A 25,878-nucleotide genomic window follows, 5' to 3' on the forward strand; every position below is an offset into this window, starting at 1 on the left:
TATATATATATATCTATATATATATATATATATATATATCTAAAATTCGTATATTTAAATATGTGTATATATTTATATTTTTATATACCAAATACATTTTTTCTGTTTTTAACTTTGATGTTGCATTTTCCTTAGTTTTGCTGTTGCATTAAAGTCTTTAGTACTTTGTCCTTGTTTGGTGCTGTGTGTGAGAAAACTTGTCTGTAAGGATTTGTTTGTTGCTTCAACATCTCTAACAAGTTGTTTGGCTTTTAAAAAGGCATTTGGGCCATGGGCTTTAGTTGACGATAGAAATAAGGTGGTTTGAAAGGGGCTTCTCCCTGCCCAAATGGGAGTATCAACCCGTTACCTCATCTTTAGCTTCTCCTTCCTCTAAGAAATTGGGCAAACCCAAGAGTTCAAAGAAGAAGGAAAGAGACAGAGTAAGGAGAATGAGGAAGAGAAGCAAAAAGACAGACTCAGTAAGAGGTCTCCAGATCTGATTAGCCATTGCCGACACCCAAGAAGCCCAAAATGATGGATCCAACAACATGCCAGGAACAAGAACAGATCCAAACTCCATGTCCTGCTTGCCAATTCTCCCAGGAGATGGGAATACCTAGGCTCTGTTTGCCCATCATCCAGGATACACATTGATCTTCTAGACCACTGAAGGTAGCTTTTTCCATCATGTCCTTTCAGTGAATGAGAAGCCTTTCTGAAGCCACTGTTGATAAGTCGATGAGGAATATTTTCAAACTCGGATTCAGATGGGGGTCAGCCCAGCACCAGGTCTCTGGATCTTTCTCAGTAAGTTCCCCTTTTGGTTTCTCTTTCCCTGGTCTGACCCTCAGGTCAGGGTTCCACACTGCTCAGTGATGCTTATGAGAGAATCTTGTCAGCGGTGAGAGCAATATTCACTTCATTTCTCACTCCTTCCCTTACCTTTTTGACTCCCAACATCATCGAATCATGAAGGGTCTTGGAATCAAGGGGTCAGGGCTAAGGTGGAGGGCTGAGTTCTACACCAAGGTTTTTAGTGCAGTTCCTTCCTGTCTGTGCCTTGGCCTTAGATCGCTTTGGAGATGAGTTGAGTTAAAGCTGGATATGTTCCTTCTTTAGAGTCTTCAGATCCTTGAAGATCATCTTTGGTTCCAATTTCAGTGTTTGAAGCTTTTGAAATGGTCCTCTCCAGATCTAGAGAGGAGATTCCTAACACTTGCTTGGCTTCATCCCTCTGGAGTCTGCTGTTTTGTCTGAAAATCATGTCTGTCAGAGACAGCCAACCTCATTTAACCTTGGGGATCCTGCATTATCAAGTCACCATTCAGATTCCAAAGCTTCCCCAGAGCAACCCACTGAGGAAAGTGACAGGAAACATGCATGCAATTTGTGTCATGTTTTCTCCTCCCAGGAGTCACTCACAGAAGGACTGACTTTGAGGAAGGGTTGTCTCAAAGTCCTCCCAGAATAAATATCCTTTGGAGAGATCGTGGAATTGATGAAGCAGAGGGGGGTGGGGCTGTTCGTCCAAAGCCTCATCCCAAGAGAAGTTGGTATTCCTTGAAGTTTTTGGGCTGGCTAATCTACTAACTGGGTGGTCCTCACCCACTGACAAAGTCATATATTTGATCTCACAATGGGCCTTGAGGAAACCCAATGTGGTGTAACCAGTTTCTAGGAAACTGTATAAGATACTCGTACTCATGTCTCCTTAGAACAGGTCTCACTGGACCAAGGGTCCCTCAGGTGATGCAATGGTGATGGCGGCAGACACAAAGAAGGAGCTTTCTGAATACAGCACTTCTGTACATCCCCCCAACAGTGAGTCCAAGGTGTTGGCCATATTTAGAACGTAACATTTGCTCTTTGTGTGTTGAACTGTTTGACAAGCATGACTTGTTTTCAGAGGGATTTGACTAAAGAACTTTCCAGTTCCTTCTAAGGTAATTTGCTGAGGACATCCAAAAAATGATGGAATCACAGTTGTCTACTCTACAATCTATGTGTAATGTGTCCATGCACCTGTTTTCCAATGTGGTGGATAGCACCCCAAGAGCATCAGGCAATAGTATCATTAATCAGCACACCTGGATGCATTTGTGCTACTTTGTGGAAAGTTTTAAGGCATCCTTCAGCAATGATCCCTTTTATGGGTCAAAACATTTCAGACCCAGCATTAAAGATCCACTCACCAGAATCGAGCAAGAGGATATGACTCTGTCTGCCCTAGGGATGTGCTTTTCTACCTCCCAAAGGTGGAAAGTAGCTCTGGATTCATAAATCCGAGAATTTTGCCCAGGGGATTCATGTTTACAGAATCCCCTGAGGCAGGGGGGGGACAACTTTAATGGACATCACCCTAAGAGCAGAGGCGTTCTACAAAACCAAGGCTTTCGAGGTCACTTCACAGAGAAACACTTCCAGCACTCCTGAATGGTTGCCTGTTTGCTACACTTTTGAAACATTTGGGGAGCGTTTATCTTTGCACTCTCATGTCTGGCTAGCCATCACTCAAGATTCTTGGGTGCAAAAGACAATCACAAGAGGCTGTGTAATTCCCTTTATCTTTCTCCCACCAGCACAAAGAAAATCCCAAACCCTCTACCCTGTCAGGAAGATGTAGCAGCAGCAGAGGTAGAAAGCTGCTAGACTAGAGAGTCATCCAGGAGGTCCCACCAGACCAGCAAGGATCAGGAATCTGTTCAAGATTCTTTTTGGTTCTGAAAAAGATTGGGAATCACAGGCCCATTCTGGACTTCAGCTTCTAAAACAATTCACGAGTTAAATAAAATTCCATATGGTCATGGTGCAGTCCATTTTGCCTCTTATAGATTTATAGATTCATGGAGTCATAGACTGTTACTACGTTAACGATCTAGGGACCTATATAAGCCTAGCCAAGTTTTTCCTAAAGAATAATGATGTCCAGTATCCAAATAGGGCAGGCATCTTTGTGCTTCCTCTGTCCAAAAGAGACATGGGTGCCAGGCCCAGTGTAAATTTCCTATTTCCCATCTACTTGTTTAGGCTGTGCTTAAATTGAGTAATAGACAAACTCAGCTTCAAATGGATAGCAAACCTGTTCCATAGGAGGGGCAGTCTCTGGGACACATGTCTGTCTATCCAGTATATTCTGTTTAAGTCACAGACAAAATTCAGGTCCCTAGACCTTGTATTTCTGGTACTCTTTGACTTATGGATACATAGGAGATTCATAAATGTGGGTTTGTGGAATGCCTTGTAAGCCATGCATAGATCACCCCTCAAAGCAATCTATAGGAGACTGAGTAGATGGAAAGGGCTTTAAGATGCTCTGCAAAAGGCAGGCTTGTTATGCCTTGTATTGTTTTTGCAAGGAACCTTTGAGGTCACTCTAGTTGCTGAATATTCCTGGTCAGGTACATACCAAAGGGGGCATTGTATTCTATTATTTGTCTGATAAGGGTGGAATACAGTGGGATAATGACCTCTTTGGACTTGGATGCCATGCCGTTACTTATATGTTGCACAACATGAAAGGATTTCCTCACCACTTTGACCACGTGTTGGTCGTAGGTAAGACTACTGTCTACATGTATAACCAGGTCCCTGACCACTGGATCAACTCTTAGGGGTGTATTATCAACATGATAATTAGCTGGGATGGTTGATTCCAAAAAGGTACAGTTAAGGTTAAGACCATGACTTTGGCACCATTTGTTAGTAAATGATAGATCTTCTTGAAAGAATGCTAGTGTCTGCAGGGAAGCTGATGAGAACCTCCAGCTTGCAATCATCTGCAAACTTAATCAGACACAAACCTTCAGAATTTGCTTCCAGTTGAGAGAAATAGATGCCAGAAAGTAATGGGCCCAGTACACAGCCTTGGGGGACTCCACTAGTGACTGGCCTCTTGGTGGAGGTGACCTCACCTATTTTGACTTCCCAGGTCCTATCAGTGAGACAGTTGGCTATCCAGTGGGTGATAAAAAGGTTTATACCTAAATTAGCGAGCTTGTCTGTAATGTTTGAATGGGGTATTATATAAAAAAAAAATAGTCAGGGAATTGTTATGACTAGGCTTGTATAGGCCTTAGGGCCAGTAGCCTAGTACCAACCTGTGAACCTATGAAAAGCCTTGGCCAGGTCAAGGTAAGCTGTGTGCAGAGTCTTACCTTCATCCAGTGCTTTGGTGACCCTCTCAAAAAGTCCACCAAATTTAATAGGCATGACCTTCCTTTAACAAAATCGAAATATGATGAGTCCAGCATTTGCCGGTTACTTTTGTCCTCATTTATCATGTCCATGATGATTCTTCCATGGCCTTACATATGAGGTTGGTAAGACATATGGGCCTGTAGTTGCCCGGAGCAGTGGGGGAATGACTGCAGCCATCTTCTATTCCTTGGACAAAAACACTGACTGAAGGCTCCAACTGAAAAGTGATTCAAGTGGACCAAAGAGGTCATGTTTCATTCTTAGATTCATAGGTTCATAGGTGTGTACTAGGCTAATGACCTTGGAGCCTTTGCAAGCCTAGCCCATAGGATTACCCTGGCATCATGCCACCCAACCTTAGTTCCCAGTGCCTGTGTCAAGTAGAGCCACTGGAGTGATCCCCGGGGTGAATTTTCTATTTCCCATCCACTCATCAAAATTTCTCTTGAAGAGGGCCAGTGAGATGCACTTGTTTGACATGTATGGGAAGTCTGTTCCATAGCATGGGCAATCTCTGGGTTATGAACCTGTCCCTCCAGCTTGTTCTGTTGATTGTGGTAATGAGGTTGAGGTTTCTGGAGCATGTGGTGCGGGGGGATTGAGATTTCTTTATTAGTAGCATTTCTAACATAGCTGGATCAGACATGGATTTGTAAGTCAAGCAGAGATCGCCTCTAAGTAGGCGATATGAGACAGAGAATAGTTGGGAGTTTTTTGAGTCTGGCCATATAGGACAAGTGTTTAAGGCCTAGTATCCTCTTTGTGAGGTACCTTTGTGGCCTCCAGTTGTTGCAAGTGTCTAGTGAGGTACATGTCAAATGGGGCATTGTACTCGATGATTGGCCTAATGAGGAAAGAGTAGAGGGAGACAATGACCTCTTTCTTCCTGGATGCAAAACCCTTAGTAATGAAATGTGCCACATAGAAGGACTTTCTGACCACAATGGCAATGTGGTGGTCAAAAGAGAGGTTGCTGCCAACCTGTGTTCCCAGATCTATTATAACCTCTTCTGTGTTCAGTGGACTACCATCAATGTGGTAATTCATGGGAAATGGGTTTTTTCCAAAGGGGATGACGACACATTTTTTGGCAATAAGCTTAAGGCCATGGTTCCAACACCAGTCGTTGGTCTCAGTGAGGCCTTTCTGTAGGATGTCAACATCACTTGGGGAGTTAATAATAGCTCCCAACTTGCAATCATCTGTGAACTTTGTCAGCCAAAGTCCCTTCGTGTTGGCCTGGACTTCAGAGAAGTAGATACCAAACAGGAAAGGACCCAGGACCTAACCCTGTGAGACTCCACTCGTGACTGGTCGGCAGTCTGACTTGGAGTCAGCTGCTTTCGTACTGTGGTTCTATCTGTGAGCCACTTTGCAATCCACCTAGTGATACTGGGGTTGATGCCTAGCTTAGTGAGTTTTTCTATGATTCCTGAGTGGGGAATAGTATCAAAGGCCTTGGCCAGATCAAGGTTGGCTGTATGAGCCACCTTGCCTTCATCCACTGCTCTGGTGACTGACTCAAAGAAGTCGACTAAGTTGAGCAGGCATGATCTACTCTTCACAAAACCCAAACTGTGTGGGATCCAGTCTTTGGAGATTCCCTATATCCTTATCTATTAGGTCCATGATGATGTGTTCCATAGTTTTGCATATCAGACTCGTCAGGCTAATGGGGCAATAGTTCCCATGGTCTGTAGTCGCTCCTCCTTTGTGGAGAGGGATGACTGTAGCAGTGCGCCATTCGGTAGGGACAAAGCCTAAGGTGAGGCTGTGATTGAACAAGGCACACAGGTGAGGTGCCAGTTCACTGTGTAGTTCATGTAGAACACAGCCAGGGATATTGTCAGGTCCCATAGAAGCTGTATTCTTGCCCGTGGACAGTGCTGTTTTAACCTGTGAAGCAGTAATACTGGTGCCTGACAATATACTGGTATTGTGATTGGTCCTTTGGTGGAGGAGAGAGGGCTAAAGTTGGCAGTGAATCTGTCGTTCAGTATATTGGCAATATCAGTTGGCTCAGTGTAGGAGGTACCATTGTGCAGTAGCTCAGAGCAAATCTGAGTATTGCTGTGGAGATTCTTTACTTAACTATAGAAGGCCTTGTGATTGTCTTTACTATCTGCTGCAATTCTGTTTTCATAGCTACCTTTATAGGATTTGATGAGGGATCTCAACTTTTTGTTGAGGCTGATAAGGGAGTTTTTCCAGTCTTGGGACTTCACCTTATTCCACATCAGTTTCCTCCTTCTGTTGTAGAGTTTGCTTATGGCTGGGCACAACCAGATTGGCTTCCTTTTTTGGAGGAGAGCGTCTTGGTTTTATTGGGTATGGTGAGATCCATGCATTTGTGTACATGTTCGTACAGTGCATTGGTGTATGATTTGGTGGTCCTGCAACTATTCTGTATTTCCATGGGTGCAGTGAATTTAGCCACCTTTGTTTTTAAGAGCCCAAAGTTAGCTTTGGAGAAGTTTTTCATGGTGGTTACCTTTGCAGGGGGGTAGGAGGGATGTGGCTTTCCAAGGTGATTTGTTTCTGGCCGGATCTAACCAGGGTGGAGTTGACTATTGGTGTAGAGCAACAGTCGCCCATGTTAGTAATGACCAGGTCAAGGATGTTGCTACCTCTAGTGGGGTAAGAATGAGCTGGTACAGGGCACTGGAATTAATGAATTCCAGGAAACTGGGCAGGTGTATTGGTACATGAGTAGTTTTCCCAGTTAATGGAGGGAAAGTTGAAGTCAACCAGTATGAGAGTGTTAGGTTGGACCCTAATATTCTCCAGGGTGCTTAGGAATGTGGAGTATGAGTCTTGGGATATGGCTGGGGACCAATAGCAGGCTACGACCTGAATCATTGTGTTGCCCAATGTTAACTACGTCTGAAGTATCTCTGATGCGTTATGTTGAGCTACCAGTCTGGAGGTGTGCACATCCTTTATGAATATGGAAACACCACCGCCTTTGGAGCTTCGGTCCAAGTTCTGGGGCCAAACGATGTGGAATGAATTATAGCCTAGGGCCCATCAGTGCAGTGTTTTTGGCCTTGGAAAGTGTATTGATGACATATTCACTAGTAGTGGTTGGAGGGATTTTGTTATGTGGTATTTCCTTTGGACTGTCAGGGGGAATTTGTTACCTCTCAACAGGATCTCAGTAACAGATTCCGGGTCGGGATATAGAGATTTTGATATTATTTCTGCCAGTAATTGGGCCAATACTCATGATAGGATGTCACTATTGGAATATAAAGTAAAAACTCGCAGGAGTACAGTTGACACTCTCTGATTTGTCATGACTTTTGGGAGAAATACCAGTGTCATCAGGGAAACTATAAATAAACATTGGAACATCCTTATGGCTAATGACAGTTTGCGTCAGTTTTTGGGCAATAGGTGCCAATTTTCATTCAGAAAAGGTAAGGCATTGGGTTCCCATTTTTCACATTTTAAATGTACCAGTAGTGGGGGTGCCATTTATCAACAACTGACTTTGTCGGGGGACACTCTATTTGGTACATTTCCTTGTGGACATTGCTCCTCATGTTGGCATGTCAGTAAACTTAAACAATTTTCCAGTAAAAATGCCAGTCAGGTGTATGATATAAAATTTTAATGAAATTGTGGAACTGATTGGATTATATATCTGGCTACTTGCCATTGTTCGGCCTTTTATACTGGCCAGACATCACGTCAATTGAGGGTACATATGTCCGAACATAGGAGTGACATACGTAACAAACGAGAAACCAATGCTCTCTATAGACACTGTCTGATACACAACAATACGGATTTTCATTTTTTAATAATAGATAAAATTGCTGAAAACAGAAGTAATAAGCAGGGCTGGCACAGCATCTTGAATAAGAAAGAAAAATATTGGATAATTAAGTTGGGGGGGAGGTCTTTTTCCTCCGGGACTAAATGACCATTTGTAGTGTTTTAATGCTACCTCTGAATTCTAACATGTGGCTTATGGGCTTATGATTGAGCTGTATGCTAATTATTAGGTTTAAGGAAGTGATGTTAATGGGGGGCTGTTTTTTTCCATTGGTGGATTGGTGTATTTATATGGGGGGAACAGAATATTGTGTGTATATGTTTTCCACTGATTAAGGCTGTTATGCCGAAACTGGTATTGAAGAATAAACTACCAATTATTTATTACATGATGTCATTTTGAGTGTTTTTGCGTATACATCTTAATATAGACTGACAGTCCTCCACTTTTAGTTCCCTCCTGTGCGGTAACTGGTCTAAAGGCATGAAAGGCATTATAATTTTGAATTGCTGGGCTATGCTCAGTGACTTTAAAACATGCCTGTATTACTACATAGATGTGTACACTGTCCAGGGAGAGGAAGGCTAGCAGGGAGTGAAATTTCTTGTTAAGTCTTCTAGCATTGAGTAGTACCACCTTCAGATATTCCTTCACAGGTTCATTTAAGTCAGTAGGTTTATCAGTGTGGCATTACCTAAAAATGGTGGTATATGGGGTGGAAACAATCTTTGCCGATATCCAACAACCTAGAGGGGATATGTGTAGACCATCCCTGGCAAAGTAGCATCTTCTGTCAACCATGTCCTTCCAGGCTGTCAGATATTGGACCGTCCTGGATTGACACCAGAAGCTAAGCCAGTTGTTAAAATCAGTAATTTTCTGTTGGCAACATGACATCATCCTTGGAGAAGGTAATATGCTGCTCAGTGCTAGGCTCATACCTGCCTGACACACATAATCAGTGTGCTCAATCATGGCTGGCTTCATATAGTCAAGAGAGGTATGTTTTAGGTTACTTACACCTACATGGACTATGACAGAGTCATACTGGTACCTGTGGTTCAATAACCTGAGTGCCTGTGTGACTTGACAGATCCTTGCCCCGGAAAGGTAGCTAACTATGACTGTCTCCTTACTCAGGTTAGTGAGGGGGACATCGTTGTGACTCATTATAGAATCAGCAATGACAAGGAAATTTGGCTGTGTGCTGGTTTGCCTTAAGGGCTTAGCAGTGGAGGCATTGGATGCAGTGTTACTATGTGTAGCTGCGGGTGGTGTTTTAATGAAGTGTTTACATGATGGCTGAGGACCCTTTCTTTGATTGTGCTGTCAAGGAGGTCTTAGTGTTTTAGGATGGTTACCTGTCAGTACCTCAGCGTGAGTAGTTTTACGTTTAGGGTCTTTACTCTGTGCAGTAGATGTGGTGCAAGTGTCACTGACAACTACCATGTAGAGATATTGAGGTAATCCAGCAGATTTCTTTGCTTTCAGCTGGTAGCAGGTATCCTGCAGGTCTACTGAGCACATCTGCTGACAGTCTGAGGAAGGATGACTGGATGGGCTCAGTAGACCTTCAGGATGCCTACTACCATGTAAAGATATTGAGGCAATCCAGAAGGTTTTTCTACTTTAAGCTGGGAGCCAGTCACTTCCAGTCGAAAGTACTGTCCTTTGTTCTTACCACAGCCACCAGGTTGTTCAATAAATAGATGGCAGTTGTGGCAGCTTACGTGAGACTACACAGGCTCCAGGGGTTCCCATATCTGTATGACTAGATCCTTACTGTTATCACCAGAGATAGCTGATTCTATGCAGGGACTTCTTGATACAGTTCTCCAAACACTTAGGAATAACTATAAACTTGACAAAAACTCAGCTGATTCCATTTCAAACAGTAAAATGTATAGGGTGACACGTGGATATGACGAGCCAGATAGTCAAATTTCCACAATCAAGGATCCTTTCTATTCGTTGCCAAGCCTCACAATATCTTGCTTCGCACATTCCCACAGTAAGACTAATTCAGTCTCTTTTAAAGTCCATGGCTGCATCGATTTACTGTGGTCCCACAAGCAAGGTATTGCATGAGAGCACTACAGTGGACCCTCTTAGTTCAGTCGTCAGTGCTACATCAGCCTCACTACTTTCTTGTATACCTTACGCCAGTTTGCAGGCATCACATTCTGTGGTGGGTGACCTCTCTTCTTGTCTTTTGGGGATGACCATTCTCCTATCCACCCTCGATGACCACTGTGGCCATGGACACCTCTTTTTTGGGATGGGGTGGTGTTTTGAAGTGAAAATTTCCAAGACACATGGTCTGTAACACAGGCATAACCTTCAGATCAGTGTTTTGGAGATGAGTGGTCTTCCTAGTGTTGTAGGCCTTTGTGGGCTTGCTACTGAAAGGTATGATCTACATCCGTATGGGCAACATGGTGGTAGTCTGGTACATCAACAAACTGGGAGAAAACCTCTCATACCTCTTATGCCCCGAAGCCGTTCGGTTGTGGCAGTGGACAGTATCTTCTCAATGTTTTCTGGTGGCATGCACATCCTGAGGAGTTCCAGTGTCTTAGCAGACAAACTGAGCAGGTCTTCTGCCTCACTAGTGGTCAAACCAACAAACTGAACCAGCACTGAGGTAATCTGTTCTTGGAGAAGCAAAGTGCAAACAACAAAAGTAAAAAACTTCAAGAGTTGGATGCACAGAATATATGCAAATAAAACACAAATTTATTCAAATCCACAAAGCTTTCGAGGATAACCCTTCTTCAGTGTGTACAATTAAGAATAAGCAATCACAGCTGTATTTAAATTGAAAAAAGATTATGTGACACAGCTCCAGTCATGAGACACATTCATTTAAATAATTAACTGAACAACTAAAATGCTTCATCAAATTACAAGTAATAAAAACTAATAATTAAGAGACAAGAATGTAAGATTTAATATCAGCTGTGATTGCTTATTCTTATTTCTACTTTTGCATTAATGATATTCAGCATCTAGGGCCAGCTATTCTGCTACCTTTTCACTTACCACCTAATGCAGCATCTACTTTGCCCTGATTCTCCGAGAGGGTTAGTCACAGATGGATGTTCTGGCCCACATTTGGCCCCAGGTCTTCTATGTGCCTTTCCACCCTTTTCTCTCTGACCATGAGAAGCAAGGCAACAATAATTCTCATTTGCCCCTTCTGGCTGTGGAAGATTTGGTTCCACTACCTTTGGGTTTCATTTGAAATGCCATCCATGAGTGCTGGATCCTCTTCCAGATCATCTGTCTCACCCATTTAGCCAGCCTAACCAAGACCTGAAAGCCCTAAATTTAACCAAATAGTTCCTCCAGTTCCAGCAATGGCCAAGGATGACAGGCTGTCTTCTTCTGTTACTCACATTTTGTTGTTATCCCAGAAACCTAACATGAGGAAGGTTTACAGAAGTAAGTGGAAAATATTTGCTGTTTGGCTTCATCTAAGGGCTTAGATCCCTTTTCAGCACTCTTCCTTCTATTTTGGATTTCCTATCAGAATTATTCCAAGAAGGTGCCAGCTCCTCTGTCATTAAAGTTCAGTTGGCAGCCATATCTAGTTTTCATGATGGAGAAAATCTCAGCCCTATTACATCCTTAAAGATGTCTAAGGCTTTCTTAAACAGAACTTTTCTGCTCAGACCCCCTTATAAGAGATTGTATTCCTCTTTGGGATATAGCACTAATGGTTTTGGTTCATAGGTTCATAGACTCATAAGTGTGTACTAGGCTAACAACCACCAGGACCCTTTTAAGCCCAGCCATGCATCCCAAGTCTCTGACAAGTTCTGGTACAACTGATAAGTATAAGGAGGGGCTTGGGAAGTGAAACACATACATACAGGGGCCTGGGAGATGAACCATTTACAAGCTGCCGGTGTCCATTAGAGACATATGTGCCAAACCAGGGTTGAATTCCCTGTTCCCCATCCAATTGTCTAAGTTACATTTGAATTGAGTAAGGGAGGAACTCCACTTTACATGGATGTGGAGCCTGCTCCAGAGAAGGGGTAGTCTTTGGGATACATACCTGTCTCTCCAGCAAGTCCAATTTATATCATAGGCAAAGTTTAAGCCTTTAGAATGGATACTTTTGGTACTGTTTGTTTTGCGGATGTGCAGGGGGTCCATCAAAGGGGTGGCTGTCAATGCCTTGTATGCCAGGCAAAGATCTTGCTTCACGTATTTCCCCAATAAGACTAATTACCATGATCCTACAAGCAAGGTATTACATGAGAGCACTACACTGGACCCTCTTGGTTCAATGTTCAGTGTTACATCAACCTCACTACTTTCCAATATAGCTCACAGCACTTTGCAGGCAACCCCAGCAGCATCTGCAGATTTTACATTTTTTGTCTTGGAAAACAATTTTTCTTGTAGCTATTACCACTGCCAGAATAAATTTGGAAATACAAACTTTGTGATGCAAATCTCCCAACTTGATGTTCTACAAGGACAGAGTGTCCCTTTGAATTAACCATAATTTTCTTCCTAATGTGGTATCAGAGCCTTTTTTTAGTGAGACTATTAACTTGCCAGTATTCTTTTCAAACATTTCTAACAAAGGTGAATACATTTTGTACTTGATGGATGTACACCATTGCTTATATTTCTATTACATCAAACTAAGGAATTCAAGAAAACAGATCAGCTTTTTATTTTCTTCTCACAGTGGGGCAAGATGTTTCTAAAGTCACATAGTGCAGGTGGTCCTCCAATTGCATTGCCTTTTTCTGTGATGAAAGAGGGATAGCAGTTCCACATAAACCCATGGCTCATTCAGCCACAGCATTGGCAGCCTCCACTGCCTTCTTTGCTGGAGTTCCCATAGATGAGATTTTTGCAGCAGCTGTTTGGTCTACAGTTCATACCTTTGTATTGCACTATAAATTGGACATTCAGCCCAGATCACATGCATCTTTCAGCTCCACCATCCTTTGGAATTTCCCTCCTTGAGACCACCGTGGACTTCTTAGTAGCTGAGGATTATCTCCCTTTCACTGTGTCAGAAGCATAAGACAAAATCTTATACAAAAATTATGTACTTATAATAATGCTAGATATATGTTGTCTTTATCCTTCCGTTGCAACTTCCCTCTGTTCCTCTTGCCAAAATTTTCATATTCTGCTCTCAGCTGACTGATCAGACCTGTCCAGGGCCTTGTCATAGCTTTAGCCTTTGAGTTGATCTTCTCATTTATCACTATTGTCAGGATATAATATATGTTATTCTTGGGCATATTTTATGACATATACAATGTTCATAGGTATTTACTGGGCTAATGACCGCAATGGCCTTTTTAAGCGTAGCCATGCATCCCAAGTCTCTGACAAGTTCTGGTACCCTTGATAAGTGTAAGCAGCAGCTTAGGAGAAGAAACATTTACAAGCAGGGGTCTAAGAGATGAACCATTTGCAGGTTGCCTGTGTCCATTAGAGACGTAGATGCCAAGCCATGTATGAATTTCCTGATCCCCATCCAGTTGTCCAAGTTACACTTCAGTTGGGTTATGGAGGAACTCTGCTTTACATAGATGGGGAGCATGTTCGAAAGATGGGGTAGTCTCTGGGATACATACTTGTCTCTCCCGAAGTTCTAATAGGTAATTCTGGTACTGTTTGCTTTGTGGATATGCAGGAGGTCCATCATAGTGAGGTCTGAAAATGCCTTGTATGCCAGACATAAATCTCTCCTTCAAAGCCTGTATGAGATAGAGTACAGGGATAGGGCCTAGAGGTGGTCTACATAGGGCATTTTACCTACACCCTGTATTCTTTTAGTGAGGAGCCTCTGGACGTTCCAGTTGTTGGATATGCCCGATTAGGTACATACCAAAGGGGGCACTCTACTCGATAGTTGTGATGAATGCCAAATACAGTGGAACAATGATTTTCTTGGACCTAGATACCATGTCTCTGTTATACGTTGCGCAGTGTAGAATGATTTCCTCACTACTGTAGACATGTGATGGTCAAATTACTGGGTCAACTCTTAGGGGTGTGTTGTCAGTATGATAGTTATCAGGGATGGATGACTTCCAGGAGGATACTATTATGCATTTCTTGGCATTTAGTTTTAATGCATGACCCTGACACCAGTTGTTTGTCTGTATCAGCCTTTCTTGGAGAGCATTTGTGTAGGTGTGGGATTCATTGACAGCTCCTAATTTGCAGTCATCTGCAAATTTAGTCAGCCAGAGACCATTGACGTTGGCCTTGACTTCAGTGAAGTAAATGCCAAAAAGGAGCGGTTCAGGGACCTATCCCTGAGGGGCTCCACTTGTGACTGACCTCTTTGTAGAGGTGGACTCCCCAATTCTAACTTCCTGAGTCCTGCCTGTGCACCAGTTGGCTATCCGCTGGGTGACATACAGGTTTGTACCTAACCTCTTGAGTTTTTCAAAAATGGTGAGTGTTTCAAATAAGTTTAAATGGGTCTACTACGGTTGATTGAAAACTCACTTGACTGAAAATGAAATTACTAGGACCACTTCACTGAAAGCTCACTTCACTGAAAACTCATTTCTTTGAAACTCATTTCAGTGAAAGTTATAAATGGCCTTTTCCCCAGTGTAGTGCAACCCTGGAGTTAGTATATAAAGTAAGGGGGTGGGGGGCATAGCCCCCCACATATTATAAACATCCTAAACTATACACAGTGATACTTACAAGTGCAATAAATAACTGTTTCCAAAAGAGACTATACAACCAAGATATGTGGGGGGCTTCACCCCCCCCCAATGTGGGGGGCTGAGCCCCCCACACCACCCTTACTTTATATACTAACTCCAGGGTCGCACTACAGTGGGGAAAAGGCCTTTTATAACTTTCAACTAAATGAGTTTCAGTCAAGTGAGTTTTCAGTGAAGTGAGCTTTCAGTGAAGTGGTCCTAGTAATTTCATTTTCAATCAAGTGAGTTTTCAATCAACCATAGTAGACCCATTTAAATACATGGTATGGGTTTCCTGGGTCATAGAGGGGGACCTATATCTTGCAAAGAAGTGGTATTGGATTTTGCCTATGGTGATATGAACATGGAGTAGCTCAAGTGCATTGTCCTGTTTGACCAGACCTGTGGTATATTTATTTTTGATGTAAATCAAGACACCTCCACCTTTAGTCCCTGCCTGTGTAGTAGCTGGTCTAAATGTGTGGAAGGCATTATAACCTTGCACTGCTGGTGTGCTGTCCTCATCTTTAAACCATGTCTCAGTGATCGCACTAACGTCAGCATTTTCTATTCGCTTGGGTGAAGAGAGCTTCTAGCAAGTGGATTTTTTTGTTTAGACTCCTAGCATTGAGTAGTAATACCTTTAGATTTTCATAGTTTTGATTTGCTATGTCAGAAGTACTTTCAGTTTGGCATTTCCTAAAAAAGGCACTATGGGGAAGACAATGTTTTAGCTAATAATTGAAAGCCTAGAGTGGAGAGGTGCAGACCATCCCTGGCAAAGCAGCATGGTCTGTTGACCATCTTCTATGCTGACAAATTTTGCGCTCCTTCGGAATGACACCAGAAAGTAAGCCAATTATTAAAGTCAGTCATCTTTTGTAGGCATTGTTGCATCATCCTTGGAGAAGGTAAAATGCTGCTCAATGCTAGGCTCATACCAGCCTGGGGCACACATTCTGAGAGTTCCATGATATCTGTCTTCATATAGTCTAGGGAGGTACATTTCAGGTCATTTGCATACACATGGACTATGACTGAGTCATACTGGTACTAGTGGTCCAATGACCTAAGTGCATGCATAATGTGGCAGATCCTAGCCCATGATAAGCAACTGACTGTGACTTTTTCCTTACTCAGCTTGATGAGAGGGATATCAGTGTGTCTTAAGATGGAGTCTCCAGTGACCAGAATGTTGGATTCTGTGGTGGCTTGCCTTATTGACTTAGAAGTAGAGGCTCCATGAGATGTGGCTGTATGTGTTGATGTCGGTGTTGTTTTGAAAGACTGCATTCGGGGCTGCTGAAGGTATTTGTTGTGTGTATTTCATCTAGGAGGTCTTTGGGGTTTAGGAAGGTTTTATTTAAGTGCCTCAGCATATGTGGGTGATGGGTGCAGCTTGTGTACTACTGACAACCTTGTTGACATTAAAAGTACTTTTATGTGAGAGCTTTACCTCCAATGACATTCTATAAATACATCTCTCACATACCATATCAGTTTGCTTGAGAATTAAATGGTTGTTGGTAAACATGAGGCAGTTTCTACATTGCCTCAGGATGCTCATATCTATCGAGCTGGTAATGGAGATAGTGGGCAAGTTACAAATCTGGGAACAGTGCTTGTCACTGCAAACTAGTTGGCCTGTGTGCAACTAGGTATTGGTAAAAATTTTAGTTGTGGTTTTACAGGAGAAATGTCACTCAAGGTGTCTGTGTCTATACAGGGCACTGCCAAACACTTGAGGGGAAACTTGTAAGTAGTCCCTGAAAAAAGGATGAAGTATACAGGCAGATATTTTGAAATTCGAACAAATCAGAGTGCTTACTGAAAACAAAGAATTAGTTTGTCAAGAATGATGAAACGAGGGGAGTCATGTGAATGGCTACTGCCTGGCTACTGCTAGTGCCTTTCTCACCACAGCTTCACTCTGCTAGGATAGAATGCTCCTTGGCTTCTTCTCTCACCAGAATCAAAACATTAGCAACAATCCCAAAATATAAAGCAGGCCACAGCCTGTTTGATGATCCACAGTCTTGTCCCTGATGATGGAAGGGTCTGTATGCTTGTTATAGCCTTTTCTTGGTAGATGCCTTTAATAGCCAGACCAGTCAGGAACATCAAGTACAGACACTCACTGCTCAACAAGAAAGAGTCAGGAATCAATGCACTTTGCTCTTTATCTCACCAGGAGCAGAATATAAGCACACATTTCAAGTTGTCATCTATGAAGCAGTTATTGGGCTTTCCAGTGATCAGCAGTTTCCAGGAAATAATGCCCCTGTGCTCATTCTCTCACCAGGAGAAAACAGAAGCACTAATCCCAAAATTACTACTGAGAGTCCAAATTTAGGCTCCCCAATAATTGGTGGTCTTGCAATAGATTTAGTAGATGTTAAAGGTAAGATGGAAAAATGGGTTAGTATACTAAGCACTACAGTGTGCACTAAGCAGTTAGGTATGAAAGTGGGGGTAACTTAAGCTTTAGCTGTCTAAGTGGAGAGACACTAATTTTAAAAGAGAAAGACAGATTGAAAGGGGGTGGGGAGCTTGTATTCTAGTTCTATAGAATACAGTGGGATGGCCAATAAATTTAAATAGTTGAATGGGAGTGATTTCACAAAATGATAATTCTGTGCTTATTCACAACAGCCAATGAAAGGGGAGAGGGAAGGATGGGAGGAAATTAATTTCTGTTTGACTCACAAGAGACACAGCTGTGGTCTCTTTCCTAGTTTTAATATGCAATTAAAAGCAAAATACACATAGGATGCAGTGTAAAGAAAACAAATCACAATATATAAATAGAATAAGGCACTAAAGTAATGCAAAATGGAATAAAACAAAAGCAAACTAACCTTTCCCTCACAGCAAGTTGTGGCAGAGCCTGGGTAAGCTTTTCAGTGGGTCAAGCTTGATCTGAGGTACTACTGGGAGCAAAAGGGCATTATAGGGGATAGGGGAGGAGCCTGAGCCCTGGATCCAAAAACTGGGAAAAAGGATGCCAAGGTCAGATCCACTCAGATCTGACAATCCATTTGTTGATCCGGGCAGATGAAGACCACATGGATATAGCATTATGGAAAGTACATAACTTTCATTTTTGGATTGGGATCAGAGAGTAATCTAACTGTCCGTGCTCCCATGGGGTTAGTCTCCAAATAAGTACTATTGTATTGGGGTGATATAGTGAATACAATCAAGCTAACTCAAATTATCTGAGGAGGTATGATGACTAAAGCAACTGTGATGACCTGCAGCCAAATGAGCTGTTTAGTTATATACATGCTCCTGTTTATGAAGGAGAGAAGGTCATTATCCAATAAGGTGATGAGCAGACTAGAAAGGGATGGGAGAAGGTATGAATTTGCAGTTGCATGAAGAGAAATGTCACTAAGGTATTTATTAAGGTCTCATCTACAAATACCTGATCTCATAGACTACAATATTAAGAAACTTAGACTTGACCCACATCACGTTGGCTCTGTGAAAGGTAGAGGCTGGCTATTTAATCTTGTAAACTTCTTTGAGAGGGTTACTGAGGCTGTAGATGGTGGCCATGCAGTGCACTTGGCATATCTTGACCTGATCAAGGCCTTCAACACCGTACTGCATGCTGGCATCATAAACAAGCTAAATGGTTTAAAAATCAGTCCATATGTGGTAAGATGGCTATCAAACTATCTGAAAGATGGAACGTACATAATGTGTATTGCATTTGCCTCATCAGAAAGTATGAAAGTGATCAACAATGTCCCTCAGGGCTTGGTGCTGGGACTACTTCTTTTTGGAAGTAACTTCTCAGATCTTCAGACAGAGAGACAAGACATTTGGCTACCACAGTTTGCAGAGGACTGTAAACAGGAGGCTGTTAAATCATCCTATGACACCTGAACTTTCCAGAATTAAACCTCTGTGGTAAATTCTTGGTGTGCAAAAAGAGTGGGTTCAAACTAAATGCTGTAATGCGCAGTATCATCACATTTTGTAGATAACGTCTGCCATCATTATACTGTATAGACAACTCACCAGTACTGAAAGAAAATGTAGTCAGGGACCTTTGTACTTTTGTTAATAGCTCCTTGTCTTTTGATCATCATTTAACAATAGTTGACAAGAAATCCTTTTATTTAACTTCACTAATTGCCAAAGTAATATCTTCAAGATTTAAAGAGGTAAATACTCCCTTATACTCAGGTCTGATCAGGCCATTTGTCAAGTGTAGTTCCTCTTTTGGGATGTATCTTACCAAACAAATCAAACAATTACAAAGAATCTGAAGGTTCCTAACCAGAGACATCACAAGCCCAAATTCCCTGAGCTACCAAGAGAGGCTAGAAGCTCTATTCCTTTTTTTCATTGTCTTACAGACGTTTGATGGGAGATCTCTGTCTCATTTACCATGCCATTAGAAACCTGATTGTACTGGACCTCGTTTCTCCACAGGTACAATATCTCTACCAGTACTAGAAATAGGGGGCCTAATTCTTCATTAATAGATAAATAAAACACAGTAGGGCAACAGGTTTATTTCCTAGTCCTTCCCTAACTTCTGGAATAAACATTTTGTACATGTTAAGTAGTTTGACTTACTATCTTCCTTTAAACATAGACTAAATGCCTGAATAGGTATCTGCAAATCTGTTCTGCAGTTGAGTGAATTGGCCCTCCTGGAGACTCCTTGAGAAAGGAGGTGTGGCTTGTGGAAGTGTACTAGCAAAGAGTGAATGCATATGGGACTCATTGGCCTTGGAATATCTGTGAATCTGAGAATCTAGTTTTCTAAGCAGATTTAACTTCTTCATTCAGCAAAAATTAAGTGAGATGATTATAAGAGAGTGCTTGGCCTCAGCTGGAGGAGAATCAGGAGTAAAAATATTATAGTTTGGCCAAGTTTTTAGTGAGAAAAATGTAGATTGTTTTACTTAATGTATAGACCTGAATTGGAGAGCCAGGCTAGAAAAGTATTGACAATGTGCTGCCAATTCTTTTCAACTAAATTGATTGAACAGGCTGCCAAGAAAGTAGCTGACACATTTACATACTGCATTAACTTTGAATTGTGACCATGCTTGATCATATAATTAACAAAAAGTCTAAACAGGAGGGAGGCTGAATATAGAGCCCTGAATAACACCAGCATCAACAGGTATGTTCTGAAAGATGTTAGAGTTCCTACTCATACCTTCCACTCTGTTAGTTAAGTGATCAGAGAACCACCTAGTGGCAGTAAAGGTGACACTAAGACTGGACAATGTTTCCAGGAGTTTGGAATGGCATATGGTTTCAACTGTTTTTGAGAGATCTAGGAATGTGGTAGCAGCCGTGGGACTAGTTGGATGCAAGTGTTTTCAGCTACCTCAAAAAGGGCTGTAGCATTTTCACAGCAGAATCAGAAACCATACTGGCAGTTTGAGATAATGTTTGGGTTTATTAGATAATTAAGGAGTTGTAAGTGAACACAGTTCTCAAAAACGTTGGTAAGATGGGATGGAAGGGCAATAAACTTAGAGCTGTTTATTTCCAGTGGTGAGTCATCTTTATGAAGAGGTGCAACAAAAGACATATTTCCAGGTTATGAGAATGCAGCATGCCTTGGTCAAGCAGTTTATCACAGAGATAAAGCAGGCAGTTCATTTTGATGAGATTTTCAAGTATTTGCAGCAACTCATCACATACAGCAAATTTATGTTTCAGTAGTTTAGGGACTTCTCTAGAATGGTGGGTAATACTATGAGTAAATGCAATGGCTATAAGAGGCGATGAGAAAGATGCAATTTTAGTATTCTTTTTTGTGGTTTATTTTTCCCTATTTATATGCTCTCCAGCTGACCACCAGCCACCCAGGAGCACCATTTCTCCAGGTATTGTTTCCCAGAGCTGGGACCTCACCAGTGGTGGATTGGGCAAGGTCAGTAGAGCAGAGCAGCCTGCAGCTTCACATATGAGTCATAATAAGAGCTCCATTTCTCTATGCCATTGAGACTAATGCAGTATTTTTATTCTAATTACAATTTTCACAGAGTCATGAAATTGTCTGATAACAAAGTGAGCAGTCTGAGCATTCTTAACGTGAAGAAAGGGTGAAGGGACTGAACAATGGCCAGGATAAAGTCAGTTAGTAATTAAAATAATTTCCTGGGATTGTTGACAAATTGCTGCTGGCAATTCGGACAGTAAGTTTTCCTGCTATCAAGAGTGACATGGTTTATCCTGTTCCAGATTTCTTTGCATGCCTGCAAGATTAACTTCAAATCTGCAGTTATCTCATATGGTCCGTCAATGAAGTCTTGCAGATGTCATTGACTTTATTTTAGGTGTAATCCCTGATAATGTAAGGGATCTAATACTTTCTAGCTGATGACAACTTTTGGTCTTTTGTTAGTAATTGCAGTGCAGATGAATTATGTGTAATTAATTGCACATGACTAAGCATTGGGTCCTTTGCAGCTATTTGGGCAGTATGGAGAAGGTGATAGTTAAACTGACAGGAAATGGACTAATGACTATAATCCTTGTAAATCTACAAGATCTGAAGTTTTGTTGTGCACCCAAGAAGAATGTATGTACATCAAAAGTGTCTTACTTTCCAGGAAAATATTTAAAACAATGCATTAGTTACAGATAAGACTCCAAAAAAAAAAATGAAAATGCCATGACAGCTCAGCATTTTGTCTATTTTAGCACCTCTATCTGGACTCCTGTTAGATATAAACTAGACTTCCAAAGCAAAGAGATGACCAATGCACAAGTGAATGGTGAGTGAGGTTTATGAGACAAATGAATAAGAAATCTGATGGTCATCTGGGCATAAAAGAGAAGAATGGAAGAGAAGTGTTAATTCATAGAACTAGTGGACAGCCAGGTTTGCTGTATGCAGAGGAAGCTAGTCTGACATTTGGCATTTAGAGCTGATGAGAAGTATATGGAAGAGCTGTAGCATCTGGCAGAAAAGGCATATTGTCAGTAACCAGGTGAAGTAATGGCATAACATGCAGGGCAGTTTCTGCAGAGCACAGCAGATTTGATAACAGTAAAGAAAGGTGATAAGGCAAACTGCTTAACTTCCAGGTTCCACTTAAAACAGCTAATCTTTTGCACTTTGCTTTTGCAATAAATGATTGTTTATAATGTCTTTGCAGGTCAGCACAGTGACATAAGAAGACAGGAGATTATAATGAATAAAATTACTTTATTTTTAAGAGAGCCAGTAAAAGTTGATTGACTTGTTCTCATGTGCTGAGAGCATTTATTTGCAAATAGGTTTGAAAACTTGGGTGGATACTTGCCTGTATAAAAGTAATCTACCGAAGAAATGCTCTTGTAAGATCATTCACATTTGGTCACTGTTTCACAACCATGCAGCAAAACTGATTTCAGTGAATATTGCCACTAAAAATTTTAAGGCACTAAAAAGTTCAAGTCAGAGAATTTTGCTTTCTGCAGTTAATTCAGTCATTCTAAGCACCAGGTAAATATAACATATAGGATGCTGGGCAGATGTACGGGTTTGCCTTCTTTACATTCACTACATTAACTAATATTATTTCCAGGTCCTATGACTTTTTTAAGGTCAGGTTTATAATTTTTTCCAACTTTTACTTTTGATATCTGTAGTTTTCCTTAGCTGCTGCCCAGGGAAATAATTTTTTCCTAATTGTTATCTGAACTGTACTTCATCCATCCATCCACAACCCCTTTGTTCCATTTTTTGCAGATGGGGGTCAGGGTGTCACTTCAACACTTTCAATCATCTAGAGCCAAGGTTTACACTTCCATGTGGCTAGCCCTGCCGCAGTAGTTCTTCCACACCACACACTTGCATGTACACTCACGTCTATGCCCAATTTAGAGTACTCAGTCCTCCTACTTCATGTCTTTGGAATGTGGGATGAAACTGGAGCACCTAGTGGAAACCCACGCAAACACAGGGAAGACATGCAGATTCCACACAGAAGGCACCCCAGCCAAGAATCAAACCAGAGATTCTCTTGATTATATTAAATCATTTGTGGAGTAGGAGGGCAATGCCCTCTACACAGAGCTGTGTAGCAAACTTGCCCACCACAGGATGTAATTTCAAACCGTGAGTTGATTTCTTTGCTGACATCAACTATCTTGTTACTGAAGTGGTGTTCAGAATAGCATGGAACCAGCTAGTAGGCAGATATGTGCAGTTCCAAAACAGAATTAATTCTGGAGATTTTTGAAGAGTCTGTGTGCTTAACATGGTTCACCACATCATTTGATTAATTTTCATCCCTTTTCAGGTGAGTAAATTACTTCTGTTTAGTACCATAATACAGCTACTCAGTCTTATCCATTTTGGCAGTGGTAGAGTTATATAAAGGGCATAAAAGTGAAGTAACCTGATGGATGGATGATACATTATTTGAAAGGAAGTAGTATGTCATGTTATTGTCCCTTCCCTGTCCTTTGTATTTCTGTTCCCACTGTCTATGGCTACAATGATTAAGTATAACCACAATCTTTGGCACATGCAGTAGGTCAGCCTTCTGTAGGGGAATCCTTGTTCTGTGCTTCTGAGTGGATGCATACCGCTCAACCTCTTATCGCAAGAAATCTGGACAAAGCCTAAACCAATTGGGGGGGGGGGCAAAGGCCCAAAAATAGAGACAGATTTTAAATATTGCTGTTATAAACATAGACAGTTGCTAATGTAACAGAATCTGTGTTAGCATAGATTTTCTGAAGGATATGAAGTTTGAAACTCAAATGTATGTCAATATTTAGTGACTTCTTCGATCCTTAGTGGTTTTCTAAAAAAAAAAAAAATAAAAAAATTATGAGCTGACCAAAATTATGAGGCAAAAATCTGGACATTCTCTGAAAATCTGGACAGTGGAGAGGTGTGGGTGGGTCATATTACTGTTGCAGTGATAAATCTGCATTGGATCGATTTGGAGGTCTGGTGGTACAACTCAGTAGATTCATATGAGGTACTACAAAATGAGAAGGTGGCCATCAGGCATGGATAAAAGTACAGCTGTATAAAACTGGTACCTTAGGCATATGCTTTTGTTAGTGTTTTTTTTTTTTTTTGTATCGCATTTTACTTATTTTTCCCCTGCTTGCTTTCAGAGATTGGTCAAGATCCAAGCACTGGCTTCTTTCACTGTTTAAAGGAATTGTGAAAAATGCTGAGAAGGGCAAGTCTACAGATAATGACTCCAAGGTACACTCTGAAAATAAACTTTTCTTCAAGAAATTATATACATTCTTCTTGAAGTAACACAATTGTGTACATTAATGGCAGTTCCAATGAAAATGAATTATTATCTTTCTGAACTGTTGAAAGATGGTGCATGATTGTGTATGTGAGACTGTGTGCATGTATGTCTCTGGGTGTATGTGTATGTGTGTTTGTGTGTGTGAGAATGTTCATGTGTTTGTTTATTTCTGCAGCTGCAGACTCTTCATTCTCTTTACTCTACCCGATCTCTCAGTTCATGTTTCTTATCCAGCAGTAAAATGCATTTATTCCCTACTGCCAGCTACAAACAAAGACGGGAAATCACTTTCCCGGAAGCAGATTATCAAGACCAGGAATAACAGCTGTGGTACAATGATTGGCTATCAGTATTCATTCTGTTCCGTTTTTCTGTAGAGCTTTGTATAGAAATCTTGCTGTACCCTGGTGATTAAGACTTGAGTTGCAGATATTATGGCACATTGTTTTCCACTTTTTATCAAAATAAATTTCTCTATATAAACAATGGCAAAACAGTAGAACTTGGCTCATGCTGTTTTGTGATGTAAATACCTTGTTTTACTGAATTTGCATATAAAATATTTTCTTTTGAATGGCAACTGTAACATTTTGAACACAAAGGCTAAAGTCGAAACTAGAACAATTAAAGAACATTGTATCAGATGTAAATAAATGGTTATTTTCTCACAGAAAACAATGTGCTGTACTTCATTTGACACAAAAGCTGCAGTAGTTAGGCCTAGAGAAAACTTCAATGCAGAAAAATAAGCATTGCTTTTCTTGCACAGTTGTCATTAAAAAGCACTGGGAGCTATACAGATATCAGCATAAAGTCCAAACAGCTAAATCGATCCAGATGGCTGTACTATGATTCTGAAGCAGACAATAGCATGGTACGAGGACAGGCCTAATATTATATAAATGGGAACATTTTACATGGGTATGTGTACGTCTCATTTCTGATGTTGTACTTCATAAATGTTGGTATTTATATGAGATTGCTAAGTAGCACTGATGCCTCTGAATACATATTTGGGCTGGATTTCACGTCATCCTTCCAGACCCAGTGTTAGAAAGCATATGACACTTCCGTTTTTCCCAGTTCCAATTCCCAGATATAGGTAAAAGACAAATTTCTCTGGTATTTAAGTGTCCTTTCCACTGCTTAGCCTGCATCCTTCTACTCTGAAATTCTTATGCACAATACCCAAAAACACAGGTGTGAAGAGATCACTATATCCATAGCTCAACTGTGGCAAAATAAAGAGTAATTCAGTTGTGGTTTGTTTGTTAGTATTTCCTGCTTATAAACTGAACATGTTACAGCTTGCTGCTAATACACATAATTAAAAGAGGGACAGGCACACTTTAGACGTGAGGTATAGGATGTTAGTGACAGAGTTACTTGAGGAAATGCGAATGAAAAGTTATGAGGCAACATTCATACTATTTACAGGCATTAAAATATTGGAACTTAAGTTGTAGGAATTACTATTATTACTTAACCTGTGGTTATGCAAACATTTTCAGATAATGGCCCATATATGTAAATGTCCACTTTATGTAAATGTTTAAGTAACATACATTCAAAGAATGCATTATTTTTTACATTTCTACTCTGAAACTAACGATGCAAAAGTTGCATATTTTCAAGGGAAGTATTGACGGTTGCTGAATGAAAAATGTAGGTGTGTGTGTGCATCCCATTGTACTTCAAGGAGCTTATAAAGCATACACCTGAAAGGCAGTATGGTAGATCACTACATTAAAACTGTATTCACCAGATATGTTTAGTTTCATAGGTAGTTAATGGGCATTTGGTCTAGGAAATCATTAAGGAGCAAAGTTCAAATTCCTAATTGCCCAAAATCACTATTTAGTTGTGTGTTCAGGGTCACACAGTAGTCAAGTGAAGGCTGTAGGAATCAAACCCTGTACCACAGGAAGTAGCTCATTAACAGGTTATAACCTTAATCCTA

General features: G+C 41.1%; 1 protein-coding gene across 3 annotated transcripts in view; it reads left to right on the forward strand.

Annotated features, from left to right (window-relative positions):
- The window catches only part of LOC122794334 (24-hydroxycholesterol 7-alpha-hydroxylase), an 800,221-nt gene that overhangs the window by 98,770 nt on the left and 675,573 nt on the right, over positions 1-25,878 (forward strand). For all 3 annotated transcript variants that reach the window (XM_044062639.1, XM_044062641.1, XM_044062640.1), the window contains exon 5: positions 23,770-23,863. In XM_044062639.1, coding sequence (XP_043918574.1) covers positions 23,770-23,863 — 94 coding nt within the window. The remainder of the gene's footprint in view (positions 1-23,769; positions 23,864-25,878) is intronic.

Source organism: Protopterus annectens, chromosome 2.part1, assembly GCF_019279795.1.
Source record: "Protopterus annectens isolate FY-2018-M chromosome 2.part1, PAN1.0, whole genome shotgun sequence".
Classification (NCBI taxonomy): Eukaryota; Metazoa; Chordata; order Ceratodontiformes; family Protopteridae; genus Protopterus; species Protopterus annectens.